Source organism: Lytechinus pictus, chromosome 10 (genome assembly GCF_037042905.1).
Source record: "Lytechinus pictus isolate F3 Inbred chromosome 10, Lp3.0, whole genome shotgun sequence".
NCBI classification, from domain to species: Eukaryota; Metazoa; Echinodermata; class Echinoidea; order Temnopleuroida; family Toxopneustidae; genus Lytechinus; species Lytechinus pictus.
In genome coordinates, this window is record NC_087254.1 from 36,025,771 (window position 1) to 36,044,749 (window position 18,979).

The window sequence follows — 18,979 nt, forward strand, 5'->3', positions numbered from 1 at the left end:
CCGATTTTGATAAAATTTTAAGCGTTTTGTATGTCTGATTTTTCTTAATCTGTTCAAATCATATTTCAGCCTGGAGTACCCCTCTAATAAATACCTGTATATGGGTGTCATCCACATTTTTCTTTCTTTAAGTTGATTCCTTTATATTCAAATGAGCTAATAATGGAAGAATCACATGTTATGTACAACTGGATGTAATCTTTTGTCAATCATGAGATATGAATAAAAATAAAATCTTGAGATTTGTCTTGAAGTAGGTTGAGAATTGAAACTCTTCCCACATACACATGTATGTAGTCCTGTTTGTTAAACAACATACATGTAGATCCTTTTCTAGAGTAATAATTAATAATGTAAATACAGTGGGCCTAAATATAGATCTTTGATTAAAAATAGAATAAAAATGTGATTTTTTTCAAATGGAATTTGAAGAGAGCTCTTAAAAAATCATTTACCATATACATGTATAAAGTAGAAAAATAGTAATAAAGAAATGAAAGAGAGAGTGAGAGAGTAATATCTTGCAGGAAGTATGAATTTGTTGAGAATTAATCAACTGAAAATTCTGCCTTTATCAACTTGTTTGTAAATTTGTAACAATATCGTTCAAAATTTGTGTAATCAATGAATCAAGGAAGAGATACATACATGTACATGTATAAACAGTATAGTAGTAAAAAAAGTATATTTTGCTTCATTATTATATTTTGCGAACTTGTGAAGGCACTTGCACAATTATATGGTGATAATAATGTGTACATTGTAGTACTTGTATGTCTTCATCCAAACTCTAAAATGCATGTACGTCGCATGATCCATCTATTCTGGGATGAATGACATCCCATTTCAGCCAGGCTTGTGAGTGAAGTTGTGTTCTGATTTAGTGAAATGTAGTTCTAAGCTGATTGAGTACAGTATCATGACTCATACTATTTGGTACACAGTGATTCATTCTCAGTCATTGCATGAGGATTTCTGGTCTTTTTAAGAAGCATTAAAATATCCCTTAAAGTCACCCCCTCTCCCTTCCTGTCCAATGAGTATTGAAATTATTGATCAGAATTCAAAGACATAAAAGCAACCTGAAAAGTAGCTCAGTAGCTGACCACAACAAAGGAAAGAAGGATGTGAAATAAAGATATTTGTAAATAATTATCTGCAGGTTTTTTTTTTTTTTTTTTTTGGGGGGGGGGGGGGTTGGGGTGGGAAATAGTCTTTTATTAATTTATTAGTTTTCCTTAAAAATATATATATACATGTACTTCCCAAGTGAAAAAAATGAATTAATTGAGAATTCATATGAAAGTTGTTTCTTTTATGGGGGGGGGGGCAGCTGAGGCAGCTATAAAACCACCTAATTAGCCTACCAAAACAACAAATGGGAAGAACAATCTGAAATGAAGCCTACAAATGTAGTTACATGTACATGTAGGTTACATTTTTTTTTTGGGGGGGGGGGGTATTTTCTATATATTGCCTAAACATCCCCATCCTTCCAAAGATGATGATGATGATGATACAAATATGTGTATTATTATTATTAGTAGTATTGTCATTCTTATATTAATTTACTATCATATTATAGTTGTTGTTGTTATCATTATTATCATTATGAAGTTGTTGTTGTTGCTAAGACATGCCCCTTACGAGTGAGCTATAAACTGAGAAAGCTACAATGTATTTCCTCAGTACATGTACCTGACCAAACAATGTACATGTAGGGGTAGAATGGCATGACAATGTATGTGTGTGTAAAATTTGCTTTGTTTTTTATCACACAGGGGCAGGGGGCATGGTCATACCGAAGGGTAAAGGTCTTGCTGAACTGAAAAACTGTTTCTCTTTGTGACAACTCTTGAAGAATGAGCAGAGGCAAAGGTCCTCAATAGCTGCCTGAAACAATGTACACTGTAGGAGAAAATAAGAAAAGCTTATATAAAAGTTACTATCATTTTTTTTCCATTCAATTAAAAAATGGTCTTTATTGATAATCAAACATGAATAACAATCATACATGAAAAAACAGCAGGAGCTGGAAAAATCATGTTTACAAGTTGGTGTTGGCACAATTTAATAAATACATAGTAAAAACCATAGTAAAATGCATTAAAAAGGTTATACATTTAAAATTTAATGCAATTTAGATAAAGCATAAAAGGCAATGAAAGAATGAATGAATAAATGTAACATGATAATGGCAGACTTGAAGGAGAGGAGACTGACACTTATTTAAATGACAAAAATAATTGTATGGTGGGGTGGGGATGACCATTGTGCATTGCATTTCCTAGTCGGCACACTCATCTTTTGTTGAGTATGTCAACCAAAAAAGGCAATGGACTGTTTTTTGAAGAGGGTGATATATACATGTAGTCAAGCCATGTAAAAATTAACTTGCCAAGCTAAGGATGGGACGAGGGAAGATAGATCTGTATAAAAAACATGATATCCATCCAGAAACTCACCAACTTTTTTTGCACAACCTGTATAATAAATTTCATGTTCTGTTAATTGCGAAAAGATATAATGAAATGTTATAATCTTTGCGATTCCCATAATAATCCTATTATATAGTTGCACTATAATATTTTTCTCTTTTAATTTTTCAGAACCAACTCAAATCTACCGTTTTCTTGCTGCAAGGCACAAGATATCAGTAAGTAGCTGGATTTTATGTGCTTTATCATAAATATGATTACAAAGTTTATTGTAGATGTATAGTGTAGAAATAGAGAATGAAATGTTGATTAATCCGAAGACTATTTTGAAATATATTTGTGTCAGTTTGTGGGACATACAGTGGTCATATTGTAATTGTGATTTTTGTACATCAAAGTAAGAAACTTCAGTGTAGTGTTCATACATGTGTAGGCAACTGACTTCATGTTTTACATGTAGGCCAGACTATTCAAATAAAAATTGTAATGCTCTGATTGGTTTAGATTTTCATAGCCTCAACATTTTTATCATTAGGTGGTTTCAGACCGTCTCGAAGTTCGTCAGTTCCAGGTATTCTCTGATCGGGAAATTTACCCCGATCAGAAAATACCAGGTATTTTGGTAATGTGAAAGCAAACTACGCGTAATATCCCCGAAAGAAAATACCCGCTAAATAGTAGGTACTTGGCGAAATTACGAGAACTTTCGCGGGGATTTTTCCCAGGTCGTGGGTATTTTGGCAATCTGAAAGCAAACTACGGGAACTTGTATCCCATCGATCACCGCGATAAGTGAATTTCCGGTGCATAGCGCGCGCTGTTCGACATGCATGGATATGCGAGGCCTACCGAACGAGCAAGCCAGCGCCAGTAGCTAACAAGGAGTATGTCCTAGTTATTTTCATTGACCTTGAAGAGGCATACAACCTTTTATGGAGAAAGGGAATAGTATTTAAATGTCATCAAGCTGGTATAAAAGGAAAAATGTTACAGTGGATTAATTCATTTTTACAAGATCGATATTGCAAGGAAAAAATTAATGGCCAGTTATCTTCACAATTTGTTCTGAAAAAAAATGGAACGCCCCAAGGTAGTGTTATTAGTCCAATTTTGTTCAATTTAATGTTGAATGATCTAAAACTGATAGAAAAATCTGTAAAATCTCTATGTATGCCGATGATATTGCCGTATGGTGCTCAGGCAGAAATCTTGACTTTTTACGAAAGAAAATGCAGAAAGCTATAAAAGAAATTGAACAGTGGTGCTCAACCTGGAGTATGATTATTTCTCCTCAAAAGTCTGCTGTTATGATTTTTACCAATAGGCAGCATATAGAGGTTAAAGATAACTCTATACCACAATACAAAGAATATAAGTTTCTTGGTATTTGGTTTGATGTGAAACTCACCTGGAAAAAGCACTTCGATTATATAAAACTCAAATGTTAAAAAAGAATCAATTTGTTACAGTGTATAGCAGGAACAAGTTGGGGAAATAGTAAAACGATTCTTTATATACAAAGGTCTTAGATTAGATCCATATTAGACTACGGATGTGAGTTATACGACTTGGCTAGCCTTTCGCTGAAACAAGAATTAGATTAAATCCAATATCAGTCACTGAAAATAATAACTGGTGCAGTATATAACCCTGCCCTTGAAGCACTGCAGGTAGAAGGTGGTGAAAGACCTTTACAACTAAGAAGAGAACTGTCTGTTGACAAATACATGTTTTATCTTTTAATAAACAGAGATACTCATCATCCTACTTTAGAAATTATTGAACCTTCCTGGTATATTGATCAATTTACTTGGAAATCAGGTCGTGGACCCTTTGTAGTCAGAGCATGTAAGCCCAATGAAGAGATCCAAATTGAACAACTAAGCCAAAGAATATTACGAGAACCTTTTTGGTCATATGAAATACCTAATATATCTTACTATATCCATAAGATTATCAATAAACAACGAAACTTAGTACAAGATATGAAAAACTGTGTCTCAGAAAGGATACATACAAGATGGAAAGGTTACTTAAAGATCTACACTGATGGATCAAAACAAGAAGACAAGAGAACCGGCTCTGCTTTTTATATACCAGAACTGGATATTAAAAGATTCTATAGATTAAATTCTGTAAGTATAATGAGAGCCGAATTAACAGCAATGGTAATGGCACTTGATTGGCTAGGAGATAACAGAGGTATGTCCATGGTAATTTTTACAGATTCGTTGTCTGCTCTTCAAGCACTCGAAAGCAATCGTATACAAAACAATCTTATTGTTGATATCTTGTATAAAATCAAAGTTTTACAATCATCAGATATTTATGTCAATTTTGAATGGATACCATCCCATTGTGGTATTCATGGGAACGAAGTGGCAGACCTTTTAGCCAAAAAGGGAGCATCAAAAGAACAAGTTGAATTAAACATTCCATATATCAAAGAGGAATGGAAAATCCACATGTCTTTGATTTATAAAGAAATCTGGCAGGCTCAATGGGTATCCTCAACTATTAAGACATTTATTTAGCATCCAACCCAACGTGGCAGATACAATTTATAGTTATCAAGGACTCATTCGGTTTGAAGAGACTATGATACACCGTCTAAGACTCGGAAAATGTAAATTGAATTATTATCTGTATAAATGTAATCAACATGAAAATGGTCTATGTTCCCATTGTCAGGTTCCTGAGACAATAGAACATTTTTTACTACAATGTAAGAAATATGAAGAAGAATTATGCAAAGAAGCCTGAAATTAAACAAGCCAATATCAGATCTAGCAACATTATTGGGAAGAAATGCAGATTATAAAGTCATCCTGAATTATGTGAAAAAACAAAGAGATTGGTGTGTATGACACTGCGCATGCTGTGTGTTTCGAGGCGGTCTGAATGTGGAAATAATTATCTGGTATGTAAAAGTTCCCGTAATTTAACGGGGATTCTTGTGATCGAGGCGGTTTGAAACCACCTAATATCCACTTGAAGGCGAAGTTCACCCTGAAAAGCAGGAAAAAAAGATTAAAATTTTGGTGAAGGTTGGATGAAAATTCATTAGCGAATAACAGAATTATGAACTTTGTAAGTTTTGATTTTGTGACGTCACAAGGCTAGCACTTTATATGTCGTGAAATACAAATCTTTAAAAATTGCGTTTTTCAAAAAGTTAACAGTAATTTTATTTGTGCATTGGTGTATTGTTGACACATTACCCCTTCTATGGGAAAAAAATATTTGATTCATGCATCATGTTCCATTACTAACTCTTGTCTTAACATGCAACATTAATTTGTAAAATAAAAAAAAGTAGATTTTTTTTAATCTTTAAGATAAAATACACATGTATTCCTTGCTTGTTGTGAATGACTGGAAATTCACATACAGAAGATTGACTAGACGAGGAATATTGTTTTTATGAAGGCTGTACTGTATTGACAATAAGTACAATTCCACTGAAGTGTGTCCTTGACACGTTCAGGGCTAAAAAATAGTTTTATGGAATTTATAGTTGGCCTTTTTCAGTTTCTTACTTTGAAAGTTTGATGCAAGAAAAAAAATCAAGACTACTTCATTAGCACAGAATATCCCACAAACTGACAAAAATGAATATAGGCAAGGGTTTAACTATGGAGTCTCCTATTAACAGTAAACAAATTCCCAATGTTAGCCTTTAATAAAAAAAAAAAAACTCTTGAACAGGAATTGAGCTGTTGTGGCTTTTATATGGAGTAAGTAAAGTTAATTGTTAATTGTTCCAAAATAATCAGATTTTTTAAAATATAAATATATGCATTATGCTATTTCATGCGTAAATCATACTTTTTGCTCTAATTTAGTAATTTAAAAAGCTCCTAGACTGCAATTTTTTGGTACGTTAACATTATTTATACCATTGATAACAATTACCAACGAAAAAAATCCTGGTGTGAAAATGAATTTCTTATGTATTTTATTGTTTTATGAGTTTTCTTATGTATTTATATGTTTTTCGACCTTTTGTTTTTCTTTGTTTTTCCCCCCAAAGTTATAGCAGATCCTTTTTTAAGCATAATTATGCTAAAATCAATTAATTCTAGCTGATGAAAGTTAAAGTAGTCATACTATCTTTGTGAATAAGATGAGAAAACTCAATTTACAATGTACATAAACTTTGTTCACAAATTCACATTTTGGAGCAATTTGGGTCTGACATGCCTTTAAATATCTACATGTACTGTTCCATAATTTTCCAACTGCATACCCGAGCATCAAATATTTGGTCTCAAAAGATGCGCAAGACTTCAAAGTAAAAAGTCAGCGTTGTGTTTGAAGTTGTGTTCTGATTTAGTGAAATTCAGAAACTGATTTAGGAGAGTATCATGACTCATACTATTTGGTACACAGTGATTCATTCTCAGTCATTGCATGAGGATTTGTGCAAAAAAATGTGCATGTTAATACAATTTAATTGGTAAACGTATTTAGAGGGAGCAGACAGATGATTTTTTTTCAATTCATTTGTTGGTATTACATAGAAGGAATGATAGGGTCTACATTTATCGCATCAAGAAATTTACACAAATTCCTTTATGATGTTGGAATGAAAATGGAATTGCCCTCTTGCCTGCCCTCTTGCCTGTAATCTCTAACTGATTTGTGATAAATTCTGGCTTTTTTTTCTAAACAGCCTGTATTTCTGAGACGAACACTGACATACATGCTGAAAAAGAAACCAGTAAAGAAGAATTTTTCAGTGGATAACCTCTTGGAGATGAAGGAAAATAAGATTAAAGAAGGAAAACAAATACCAAGGTTTGCATATTATTATTTTATAAATTGCACAATTATCATATAGAATTCCCTCAGAGGTAGTATCTTTAATATTAACTTCAATCTGAAGAGCTTGGGTTTTTACGATTGAGGAGATAATGTAACATTTGTTGAATTTTATGATGTGAATTTTTTTTTTCTTGATGAATCATTTTTAACTATGAAAACCAGTGTTACTGCTATTGAAATAAAATAATAGTCATTCATGAATAAAATATTCTGCAGTGTAGCACTATCATTTATTTATCTTTATTACAAATATGGAAATCTTGTCACATTTGCAATGTACATGTAGCTTGCACATTTGTCCTTCACATTGACATCTTTATGCATGGTATGTAATTTTTTTTGTTAAATTCTCTTTCATTCTATTTCTTTTCAGCCATAGTGGAAAATATCTAAAATTAACATTCAACCATTTAAATTGGAATGGTAAGTATTCTTTATTTTTTCTTTCTTCTTCTTTATCTTCTTATGAATTCTCTTTCCTCCTCCCCTTCTTTTTACACGCCTGTCCTACGGGACGTATTATGGTATCATGCTTGGTGTCTGTCTGTCCGTCCGTTAACTTTTCCTTGTAAACGCAATAATTTCAGTTTAACTTTAACCTAGGCTCATATAATTTGGTGTGTATGATACTAGCATGGATCCCAGGAAGCCTATTGATTTTAAGGTCAAAAGGTCACAGGCCAGGGTCACAGTGACATGTTTTCATCTTACCCTTCTGCAGTCCCTGAAAACGTGATAACTTCAGTTTAACTTAACCTAGGCTCATATAATTTGGTGTGTATGATACTAGCATGGATCCCAGGAAGCCTATTGATTTTAAGGTCACAGGTCAGGGTCACAGTGACATGTTTTCATCTTACCCTTCTGCAGTCCCTGAAAACGTGATAACTTCAGTTTAACTTAACCTAGGCTCATATAATTTGGTGTGTATGATACTAGCATGGATCCCAGGAAGCCTATTGATTTTAAGGTCACAGGTCAGGGTCACAGTGACATGTTTTCATCTTACCCTTCTGCAGTCCCTGAAAACGTGATAACTTCAGTTTAACTTAACCTAGGCTCATATAATTTGGTGTGTATGATACTAGCATGGATCCCAGGAAGCCTATTGATTTTGAGGTCAAGGTCACAGTGACATGTTTTCATCTTACCCTTCTGCAGTCCCTGAAAACACGATAACTCCAGTTTAACTTAACCTAGGCTCATATAATTTGGTGTGTATGATACTAGCGTGGATCCCAGAAAGCCTATTGATTTTGAGGTCAAAAGGTCAAAGGTCAAGATCACAGTGACATGTTTTCATCTTACACTTCTGCAGTCCTTGTAAACAATCTAGGCTCTCATAATTTGGTGTGTATGATACTAGCATGGATCCCAGGAAGCCTATTGACTTTAAGGTCAAAGGTCAAGATCACTATGATATGTTTTCATCTTACCCATCTGAAGTCCTTGTAAACACGATAACTCTGCCTGACGAAGTCTTGCAGCTTGCAGACGAAACATCACTTTCCAACTACGGTTGATACATCATGAGACAACTGGTTATTTCTTCTACTCAATCCTTCACCACAATGAACCTCATCCACATCACTATAACTTTTGTTTAACTTAACCTAGGCTTATATAATTTGGTGTGTATGATACTAGCATGGATCCCAGGAAGCCTATTGATTTTGAGGTCAGAAGGTCAAAGGGGAAGTTGCCACCTTCCACTTTTCTTGCTTGACCAATAACTCCATTTTCCGCGTTACAGATGGGCGTATTATGTGCTTGCCTTTGGGACACTCTTGTTTCCATCTTTTATTCTTTCATCTATCTTGCCACTTTCTCTCTTCTTGCTTTGTTTAAATTTTTACCATGTAGTTTGATGCGATTTTGAATGAGTAATTGTTGTACATGTATATTGCTATATTAGTAACACCTGCGTGCAGAATATTGAAGTCCAGAGCAACAGTTACCCAATCTTGCCTTTAGTATTCCTCCTATATGTAGCTAGACTTGACCATACGACGTCTTGCGTATTAATGATCCGTTTTGTAGGGATGCATCTTTCATAAAAAAGAAGAGCTGTATTCAAGCCACAACAGTTCTATTTTCCATTTGGTATCGATGGAGCTACAGTATATATGCATTTGGTTAGACTACCCAATTTTATGAATAATGAGAATGACACAGTCTGTGTATTGTGTTCCATACAATTCATTATCTCTTTCATTTATATTTCTTTGACAGGAGAAACTTCTCATATGGAGAATAGCAAAGCCACTGTTGACCTTATTCTACTCAAAGTGTGCCACAAAAGAAGAAAGGTATGATTTTGGTCCTTATTTTTTTCATTAATGATACAATCCAAACCATGAGATGACAGTCAAGTCAAATTATTGAATGTTGCTTTAGGTATTAAAGAGATGACAATACATAAATTACTGCCATCAGTCACTCCAATGATCACACTGTACAATATTTCATTTTTTTTCTACGTGATATGAGAGTATCCTTTGGACAATGTGAGATACCTATAAATCCCACCGCTGCCACCATTAATTTATCTTTTGATAGCTAGGAGATGACGTTACCAATTAGTTTCTTCAGTCAATCCTGGTGGGTGTTTCATAAAGCTGTTCGTAAAGTTACGCATGACTTTACGCACGACTGGAACATGTTCTTAGGTCCTAAATCAATGACAGTGATCACACAGCACAAGAAAGGATCACCAGTCGTGCGTAAATTCATTTGTATCTTACGAACAGCTTTATGAAACACCCACCAGGGCCCTGACTTAAAAAGAGTTATAATTGATCCAATCACCTTGAACTATATGGAAATCCAACAATGTCATAATTTTCTCTCCTGGAGATTTGCATGATTTCCTTTGTAAACAAAGAAATGCACACTGAATTCTCAAGAAATCAATGAATGTATGATTATACATCACATCTAGAAAATATTTTGAACAAACATGCATTTTAGATGTTGACGTTGCTGGCTTTCCATAGTTGTGGTTGATCGGATCATTTATAACTCTTTGTAAAACGGGCCCATGGGTCACGCTGTACGATATTCCTTATTGATTTCACATTATTTTGCAGGACATTTGCAATTTTGAGAGTATTGCATTCGACCCTGGTGAGGTGAATGGGTACCTGGTAGGAATTTATTCCTTGAAATGCAGCGCGTTAACGGGGCCCAGGGGTCATACTGTACGATATTCCTTATTGATTTCACATTATTTTGCAGGACATTTGCAATTTTGAGAGTATTGCATTCAACCCTGGTGAGGTGAATGGGTAACTGGTAGGAATTTATTCCTTGAAATGCAGCGCGTTAACGGGGCCCAGGGGTCACACTGTACGATATTCCTTATTGATTTCACATTATTTTGCAGGACATTTGCAATTTTGAGAGTATTGCATTCAACCCTGGTGAGGTGAATGGGTAACTGGTAGGAATTTATTCCTTGAAATGCAGCGCGTTAACGGGGCCCAGGGGTCACACTGTACGATATTCCTTATTGTTTTTTATTATTATGCAGGACATTTGCAATTTTGAGAGTATTGCATTCAACCCAGGTGAGGTGAATGAGTACAGGGTGGGAATTTATTCCTTGAAATGCAGCACACGTAACAGCTGCTCTGCTAAAGCCAGGGTAATTATGCTGCATTACTGTAGAGCGCTCAGATACTTCTGATAAAGTATAAAGTTTTAAGCGCTATATTTTAAAGCAAGTATAATTATTATTATATAATTCTTTGAACAATGTGAAATAGTTATAAATCCCAGTGCTGCCATCAATAATTAATTTTCTGATTGGACAGAGAAAACAAAACCAAATTTTCATTTAGTCACTTTTTCCTTTTAATATTTTTTTCAAAATTATTTTGTTGTTATTATTATTTGTTTGGCGTCACCTGTGCCTCGGAGGCGAAAACCGAACTGGATCACTATGATTTGCAGGTCGCTCCTCCCGATATAACTAATTGGGAGAGTGCAGGTGGACCACTACGCCAGGGTTTCCGCCTACCGGGTACTCTTTTACGAATAGTTCAGTGGGTTTTTAACGTGCAAAGGAGGTGACTCTCCTCTCCATGGGGCCTCCATTAGACGTCTTGCATGTATCCAAGGGGCCGAGTGTTTTCCACTTTAACATAGCCTGCATGTATGGAGCAGGGGAAAGACATTTACACACAACGCATGCTTCAGTCAACTGCCCGGGGTAGACGCAAACCCATGACCTTGATTTGACAGGCAGATGCTTTACCGACTAAGCCAACTTTGTAGGACCTTTGTCTATCAAAAAGTTTTCCGTGGACAATGTGAGATAATTATAAATCCCACCGCTGCCACCAATTATTCATCTTCTGAGTGGGATGACAATATTTTGGAGTACCTTCAGTCATTCCAATGGCCACATTTGGTAATTTTCATTATTATTTTTATTTCTTTGAAGGACATTTGTCTACCTGTCATGAGGGTATCTCTTGGGCAATGCGAGATTCCTATAAATCCCACTGCTGCCACCATTAATTCATCTTCACACTCTAAAGAGATGACAATACCAAGTGGTTCCTTCACTCATTCCAATGGTCACACTGTACGCTCCTACAGACTCCTGATACAGGTCTCCTGTCCCTCAGTACCAAGTCTGCCAAACGGTTGTCTTTGTAATGGAGATGTGGACTCGGATTCAGGTAAGAAATAGTGAAGGTTTATTCTGGTTAAGAGAAGTTCTGAAACAAATAGATGTTATATGTTCTCGTAGTATTGATCAATTCTAAAGTCCTTGCTTGTTTGGGATTTTTGGATTAATATTATACTGCAATGAAAAGTTCCCAAACAGAAAATGCTGTGAAATTCCTGAAAAAAGGATACAGGATTATGAATAAATATTTCAATGAATATTTGAATTGTCTTAAAATGATGAATATCAAATGAGGAAAAAAAATCCCTACATGTAGCATTCCCATGAATGTATGGACTAAAATTTTTGTTGACTGTAAGCAAATTTCTGGTGTAACTATGAAGTAACTATAAAAAGGCCTCCCTATTTACTCTTAGATGGCCAGCAAGCCAAGCGGAGGAAACTGATGACAAGGTTAAAAGACAAAGATATGTCACCATCTCAGCCATCCCAGCTCTATGAAGATGAACACATAGCTTCCTTTACCTCTGAGTTGGTGGTTGTTGATAAACAGAACCGCTGTCAGCTCCTAGATGGCAGCTATGAACTCACACTACAGGAAGTCCAAACAAAGAGCAAATATCAGAGTGCATCATGGGAAACGATATCAGATGGAAAGGTTAGTTCGGTTAGGTTCTGTGATTGTAGACTTCTCATATGGATTCATCCTTATTTTCCATTTTCTGATATTAAAAAGCCAAAAGTGGGTATCGTCTGCACTAGCGTATCCAGCATCAACTATGACAAAGAAATGTATGGGCCCATGCACAAGCATAATAGATTCACTATTGTCCTCAAACAATTGGGTTCCTGAAATGCTTTGTATCTAGCAACAGAAGTATTGTCTTGTATGCACAGAAAGGACCGTCTGGAGCTGTTATTGGCGGTCTATCCTAGAATTTGATGAAAGTGTATTGGTCAAGACAGGATTTTTGGCATTGTGATGTAAATTATTTTTATGATGAATTTACAGCTGGTTATGAAGGTCAACTTCAGTAGGATAAAGTAGGGTGTCTACTTGTTAAAAAACTATTACATCTAGAATTTTTAAGGTACTTTAAACATATATGTATATATGCAAAAGCATGAAATTTAGGACATGTTTCATGTTCATGTACTGAGGAAATCCTTGGTGTGTCCTCAGTTCAAATGTGAATTGAGTGTATATGTCCTCGTTTTCCACCATGGTATACTGTATCTGAGCTATGTGAACATTTTTTGGATTCCACATTTGAAATTGCAGCCAGTAGGTCCATTTGAAGTACCAGACCTGAGTCCAAGGCTCAACTTCAATCTTTCATGGCATACTACGACGACAACAACAACAGGGGATTCCCCAGAGACGCCTGGTAGGTCACCTGAGAGGTCATCTCGATCAGCTGCAAACCTTACCTCATCACCTGACCATTCACATTCCATTCATACTACAACCAATGCACCCGATACAGCCAAGCATAGTGCCTTGATCAACGGACAAGAAACAGGTTTGAGTGCTTCCTTTGAATTCCTGTAATCAATGCATACAACGGGATAGCTCAGGAAGGGTCCCTGTGCCCTTTGCACCACTTAAGTAAAATAATGTTGATAGTTGACATTGTGCGTTGATCATCCAACGGATTATGTCACAGATGACGCATAACGTCCTAGCTTTTCTACTAACACATAGCATCGCAAGTCTTAACGTATAATGTTGCAGCGGTATTTTCTTCAGGACTCAAGTAACAGATAAGATATGAGATATGTTTTTCACTTGGTAATTTGTTCAAGCTCTGTCTGAACCTTTTTAGAAAGCGAATACCGCTGCAACATTTTGTGTTAAGACTGGCAATGTTATGCATTAGTAGAAAAGCGTTGACTGTGACATAATTTCATTTCATTTCATTTCATTTATTTGACCATTTAAAATCAACATAGTACATGAACATCATAAAATAAGTATCATACAAATCAATCATTGACAAACAAGATAACAATTCAAAAATGGCCAGGACCCAAAAGAAGCAAAACTGCTTGTAAACTGGGCCCTACATAAAAATACATGTAAAATATTAGTCTGTACACATACACACACCCATGCACCCATACACTCACGTACATACCCATCCTAATACATGTACATCCAAGCATCAATCCAAACACAGCAAACACATAGCTCGAGATCATAGAGAAAAGAAGGAAAGGAAAGAGAGTGATACAAGCAAGTAAAAAAATAAATTAACAAAAAACTTTAGAAGATGAAATAGATAAGTATCCTACTCAGCCATGGAAAACATTTTACTAAATATAAGTTTCTTATACAGACACTTAAATCGATTTATCGTAGTACTGGATCTTATATCGAAATTTAGATTATTCCATTCACGTACCCCAACAGAAGATAAAGAATTATAGAGTAATGTTGAATGGCAAAGAGGAATGTGTAAGTTTTTGCTTTGACGAGTTGGATAATTATGAAATGCAGAATTTTGTTGGAACATACCAATAAAAACAGGCGGTAAAAGGTTTTTGTGAAATTTGAACATGAACATGGATGTATTAAGCTTTATTAAGTAAGTTACAGGAATAATTTTCATTTTTAAAAACAGTGGCAAACTTGAGGATAAATGATGACTATTTGTAATTAACCGAGCTATGCGTTTCTGTAACTTGTAAATTTTGTCTAGTTTTGTTTTGTATGTATTTCCCCAAATAACATTGCAATAATTTAAATGTGGAAGGATTGTTGAATTATAAATTTTCATTAATATGTTCCTTGGGAGAATATTTTTTAATTTATACAAGACACCAGTACTACGAGAAATTTTAGAACAGACATAATCAATATGACATTTCCAATCAAGACACTCCTCGATGTAAATACCCAAGAAAAATATATTTTGCTTACGTTCAATAAAAACGTTGTCCAAGGCTCGACATTAGCGGTGGCCCGGGGCCACCAAAAATTCACCTCGGGCAACCATTATTGATAAAATGTTAAGTTTTGGTGGCCCGAATCGGGCAACCAATAATTTTCAAAGTAGCGCAATTTTTCTCCCAATTTTGCACGCATTTATCAACTTTCTACAGCTCAAATTGCAAGCCAGTTCGTCATGCGCCTTTTTTGTTGATCTACACACAAATACACACACACACAGTTTGCATATTAGGCCTACAGCTATAGCATTCAGTAGCTATTATCCAGCCAGCCGCGCCGGCCGGCTGGCGTGAGCTTTGCATGAAGCCACTGCATACAGCTGTGCTCTAGATCTAGCTCAGCCTATTCAGACTCGGGGAGCTGCGATAAAAAATGTTGCTGCTGAGAAATCTTCCACAGAACTTTGAAAATCTAAGTCAAAGTCACCTTTTACACCAATGAAATGAAATTCTACAGTCTATATTACGAAAATCTGGTGTACCCTGATTATTTGCAAGTATTAAGAAGAGGAATTATGACCTCTCTTTTGACTAAAAAAGACCGATTTCCACATGAATTAATGCACATAAAAACACATAGGCAAGTATATCACAGTCCCACGTGTGCATTTGTATGTATGTTGATACTTGGTTTCTTTCGAAGCTGTGTATTTTCTAGCCTTAAACAAACAGTTTCTTTCTTTCTTGTTTATGAATGACTTCTTAAACCACTCTTGAGAAAGTAAATACTTTGGGAAGGCATTTCATTGATATGAAATGTGATTTTTTTTTCCAACATTTTGGCAATTATAGGGAAGGACTTTTCTCACACTTTTTTTCCAATATAGTTTTTGCCGTTTTCTTTTTTTTTCTTTCATTTTTTTTGACAGTGGTTAAACCATTTATACCCCTTCCATTGAATATGCCTGATTAAAAATATGTTTCTACTGAAAATAAAATAATACAAACTAAAGGATATAAAAATAGAAATGTGCCATTCCCAAAAGGTAAGTGAAAATTATATGCTTGGCTTTTAATCATATTCCAGTCAGAATAGACTGTTGCAACAGCTGTTAAAAATATATGTAATGGCTTCTTAATTTTCCCCTTTTCCCCATTTTTATATTAACTTTGTTTTATTAATTTTTCTTTAATTTTCTTTTCTTTTTTCTCTCTAATTTTTTTCTTTTTTTTTCTTTTTTTCCCTGTTCTTTGTTTTTTTCTTTCTTCATTTTTTTTCTTTTGTTTTATTTCACTAATTCCTTTTATTATTTTTGTTTTCTTTTTGTTATATACTTTTTGAAAATTATTTTCGTTTGTTTCTCCCTTTTATGCATTGTTCTAATTTTGCAGCATATTTTTCTGTGATTTTCTCCTTCTATATGCTGCAAAAGAGAAAACAGAAATAAACTGGATTTGGGGCATGCATAATCTAGGTTTTAGGATTCAAAGAGGAAGGAAGGAAAAACCATTGTTTTGTACATCTATCTGAGTTTGCTATGCACTATTTATTTACTTTACCATTATCTCTATACAGAGATTTAAAAAAAAGTCCACACAACCTGCGAACAATACAATTCATTTATTCACTTTCAATCATTTCATTTTTACAACGATAGAAACAATTATCAATTAGCAAAGTAAAATAACAGCAAACAAGGTTTACATACAAGATGTATAAAGTGAAAGGAACTTAGTGGTAGTGGCTGCAGAATTAATATTTCAGAAGTTTGTTTTATTCATTTTTAATGTTTTTCTTTATATTTTTCGGGCCACCAAACTTTAATATCGGGCCACCAAAAAAAATTATTTGATGGTTTTGGTGGCCCGAACGGGCCACCACCAAAAAAAGTTAATGTGGAGCCTTGCGTTGTCTATTTTAACAGATTCAATTGAATTAGGTATTTTTTTTTTCTTCTTATGAAAAATAACATATTTTGTCTTATCATTATTTAAAAACAGCTTATTACATTTAAACCAAACATTCAATTTATCTAATTCTTCATTTAAAAGGGAAACCAGTTGTAGTATGTTAGAATGTGAATGATAATGCGTGGGACGATCAACACATAATGTCATTTCCTGCGGCATTATGGGTTGGTGTGACTTTATGCGTTGCTGCGACATTATTGGTTGTAACAAGTCCTTTTCCCCTGCATCTGATGTTAGAATGAGGACTGAATATCAAGATTATCAATTAAGCACATTGTCTTATGTCTTTACCAGCAAAAACACTGTCCTGCCGAGTTCCTACAGGAGTTACCATAAACAGAATGATAGGAACCCCACTGCATGACTGACCACCTCGAGAAAGGTTCCCCCTAAAATTAACAAATCTGTTTCATCTATTAAATTTTAACTTGATTGCTGTTCAAGTCAAGAGAACCACTCACAAGCCAGTAGAGATTTACATATGTCCTCAATGTGAATAGGAAATATACAGCAGCAAAGAGCAAGACTTTAAGCTCATACACCTAAAGGAAAGTTTCTTAAAAATTGAATTGAATTCAGTTCAATTCAATATTTATTCAGTTCCAGTAACACATGTAAAATATCTTACAAACATGTCAGAACTTGGGTAAAATTGAGTGATTAACAATGTGAAATATAAGATTATAAAGGAATGAAGCTTTTTTGTTTGCATTTTGATTATTAATTCAATAGTTAAAACAAATTTAGCTGTAGGATGGTGAAAATTGGATTATTTGCCAAACATGGTGATAAGCTTTGATAGTTAAGCTGTTATGTCTGGGGGGATGGATCTTCATAGCCTGTTAGAGGCTTGCCAATCATTTTTCATAGACCCAAGCCTCCATATATGCAGGCTCAGTCCTCAACATCTTAGAATTCATTATTGCTTAGCATCCCCCACTCTCTCTCTCTCTCTCTTTACATTTTATCTCCACCAGCTCTTTGTTATTTAACATTGAGTTTGTTGATAACATTTTTAATGATTGATGGGTTTGCCTGTTACTTGCCAGCTTTTCAAACTTCTTAATGCTTGCATAGAAGTTTATTAACCCGTTGGAGACTGGATGATTTTGCCATAACACATATTTTCCATACATTCCAGCCCACATATATGCGATCTCAGTTACCAACGGGTTATACTGCATGTATTGAAGCAGTACTTTTATGAGATCTTTGAAATGTTTTTTTTTTCCATTTTGCCTTATTTGAGTGTTTGTTTCCCTTTTTTTTTTCCTGCAGAGTGGGAAAGTAGGCTTTATGAGTTGCATTATTATTACTGTATAACCTTATTGTTCCAATTGTGTATGTTTTTATGACAGTACTAGATAAAAAACTAGCCAGACGAATCCACCCGTCATCATCAAACACAGGTTCGCCGTCTAGATCTGCTTCCAAATCTTCAGATCCAGACACTGTTGAACACGTCTTCTATCAATTCCTTTATAATAACAACACAAGACAACAGACAGAAGCAAGGGACAACCTACGCTGTCCTTGGTGCTCCCTCAACTGTCAACGTCTCTACTCTCTGCTAAAACACCTTTCCACTTGTCACAGCAGATTTAATTTCACCTATGTGGTAGGTTTGCGGCTCAACCACCTTTATTTTCTAACTAATCTTTGTAGGAAGTCATCCTTGGGTTCGATAAAACCAGAAGTTTTAATCATTAGTTGATCTCTTTTATTTGAACTCTCTCAGGATCCTCTTGAGCAAAAGAAGGGAGTTTTAGAAGGGCGAAGAGTTTGTACGCATAGTGATAGGTTGGAAAGTAGATGTTGGATGCTGGCATTTTATTTTCAGGCTTTTTATCCCTGAAATAATGTATTGATTAAGAACAAGTCATATTTCTCTCTTTGTTTAGTAAGTGTTAATAGAGGTTAGCACAGGCAGCTGGCAAAAAAAAAAAAGTATTTTCGGGGCTAGTTTTCACAACTTACTGCCTAAATCTGTAACACTGGATACGCTTTAACTTTGCAATGAATGAGGATGTCCAGGGCTCCCCTTTTTGTTTAGTTTCCAGGGCTCTCTTAAGCATTTCGGGGGGGGGGGGGGGGGCTAAATCGCCCCTAGACCCCTTCTAATTTTTTCCCTGACAGACACAATGTGTCCCCTTATAAACATTGCTTTTAGAACCATTGTCAATAAAAGATTAATTTTGAGGCCAGCAAGGTA

The 18,979-nt window shown here is 35.0% G+C and overlaps 1 protein-coding gene across 1 annotated transcript in view; it reads left to right on the plus strand.

Moving 5' to 3' along the window:
* Window positions 1-18,979, plus strand: part of LOC129269562 (polycomb protein suz12-B-like) — a 46,358-nt gene that overhangs the window by 16,560 nt on the left and 10,819 nt on the right. Inside the window, exons 2-9 of the mRNA XM_054907074.2 lie at window positions 2,610-2,656; window positions 7,114-7,238; window positions 7,639-7,688; window positions 9,498-9,574; window positions 11,713-11,953; window positions 12,321-12,562; window positions 13,187-13,427; window positions 18,126-18,385. Of these exons, the coding sequence (XP_054763049.2) occupies window positions 2,610-2,656; window positions 7,114-7,238; window positions 7,639-7,688; window positions 9,498-9,574; window positions 11,713-11,953; window positions 12,321-12,562; window positions 13,187-13,427; window positions 18,126-18,385 (1,283 nt within the window). The remainder of the gene's footprint in view (window positions 1-2,609; window positions 2,657-7,113; window positions 7,239-7,638; window positions 7,689-9,497; window positions 9,575-11,712; window positions 11,954-12,320; window positions 12,563-13,186; window positions 13,428-18,125; window positions 18,386-18,979) is intronic.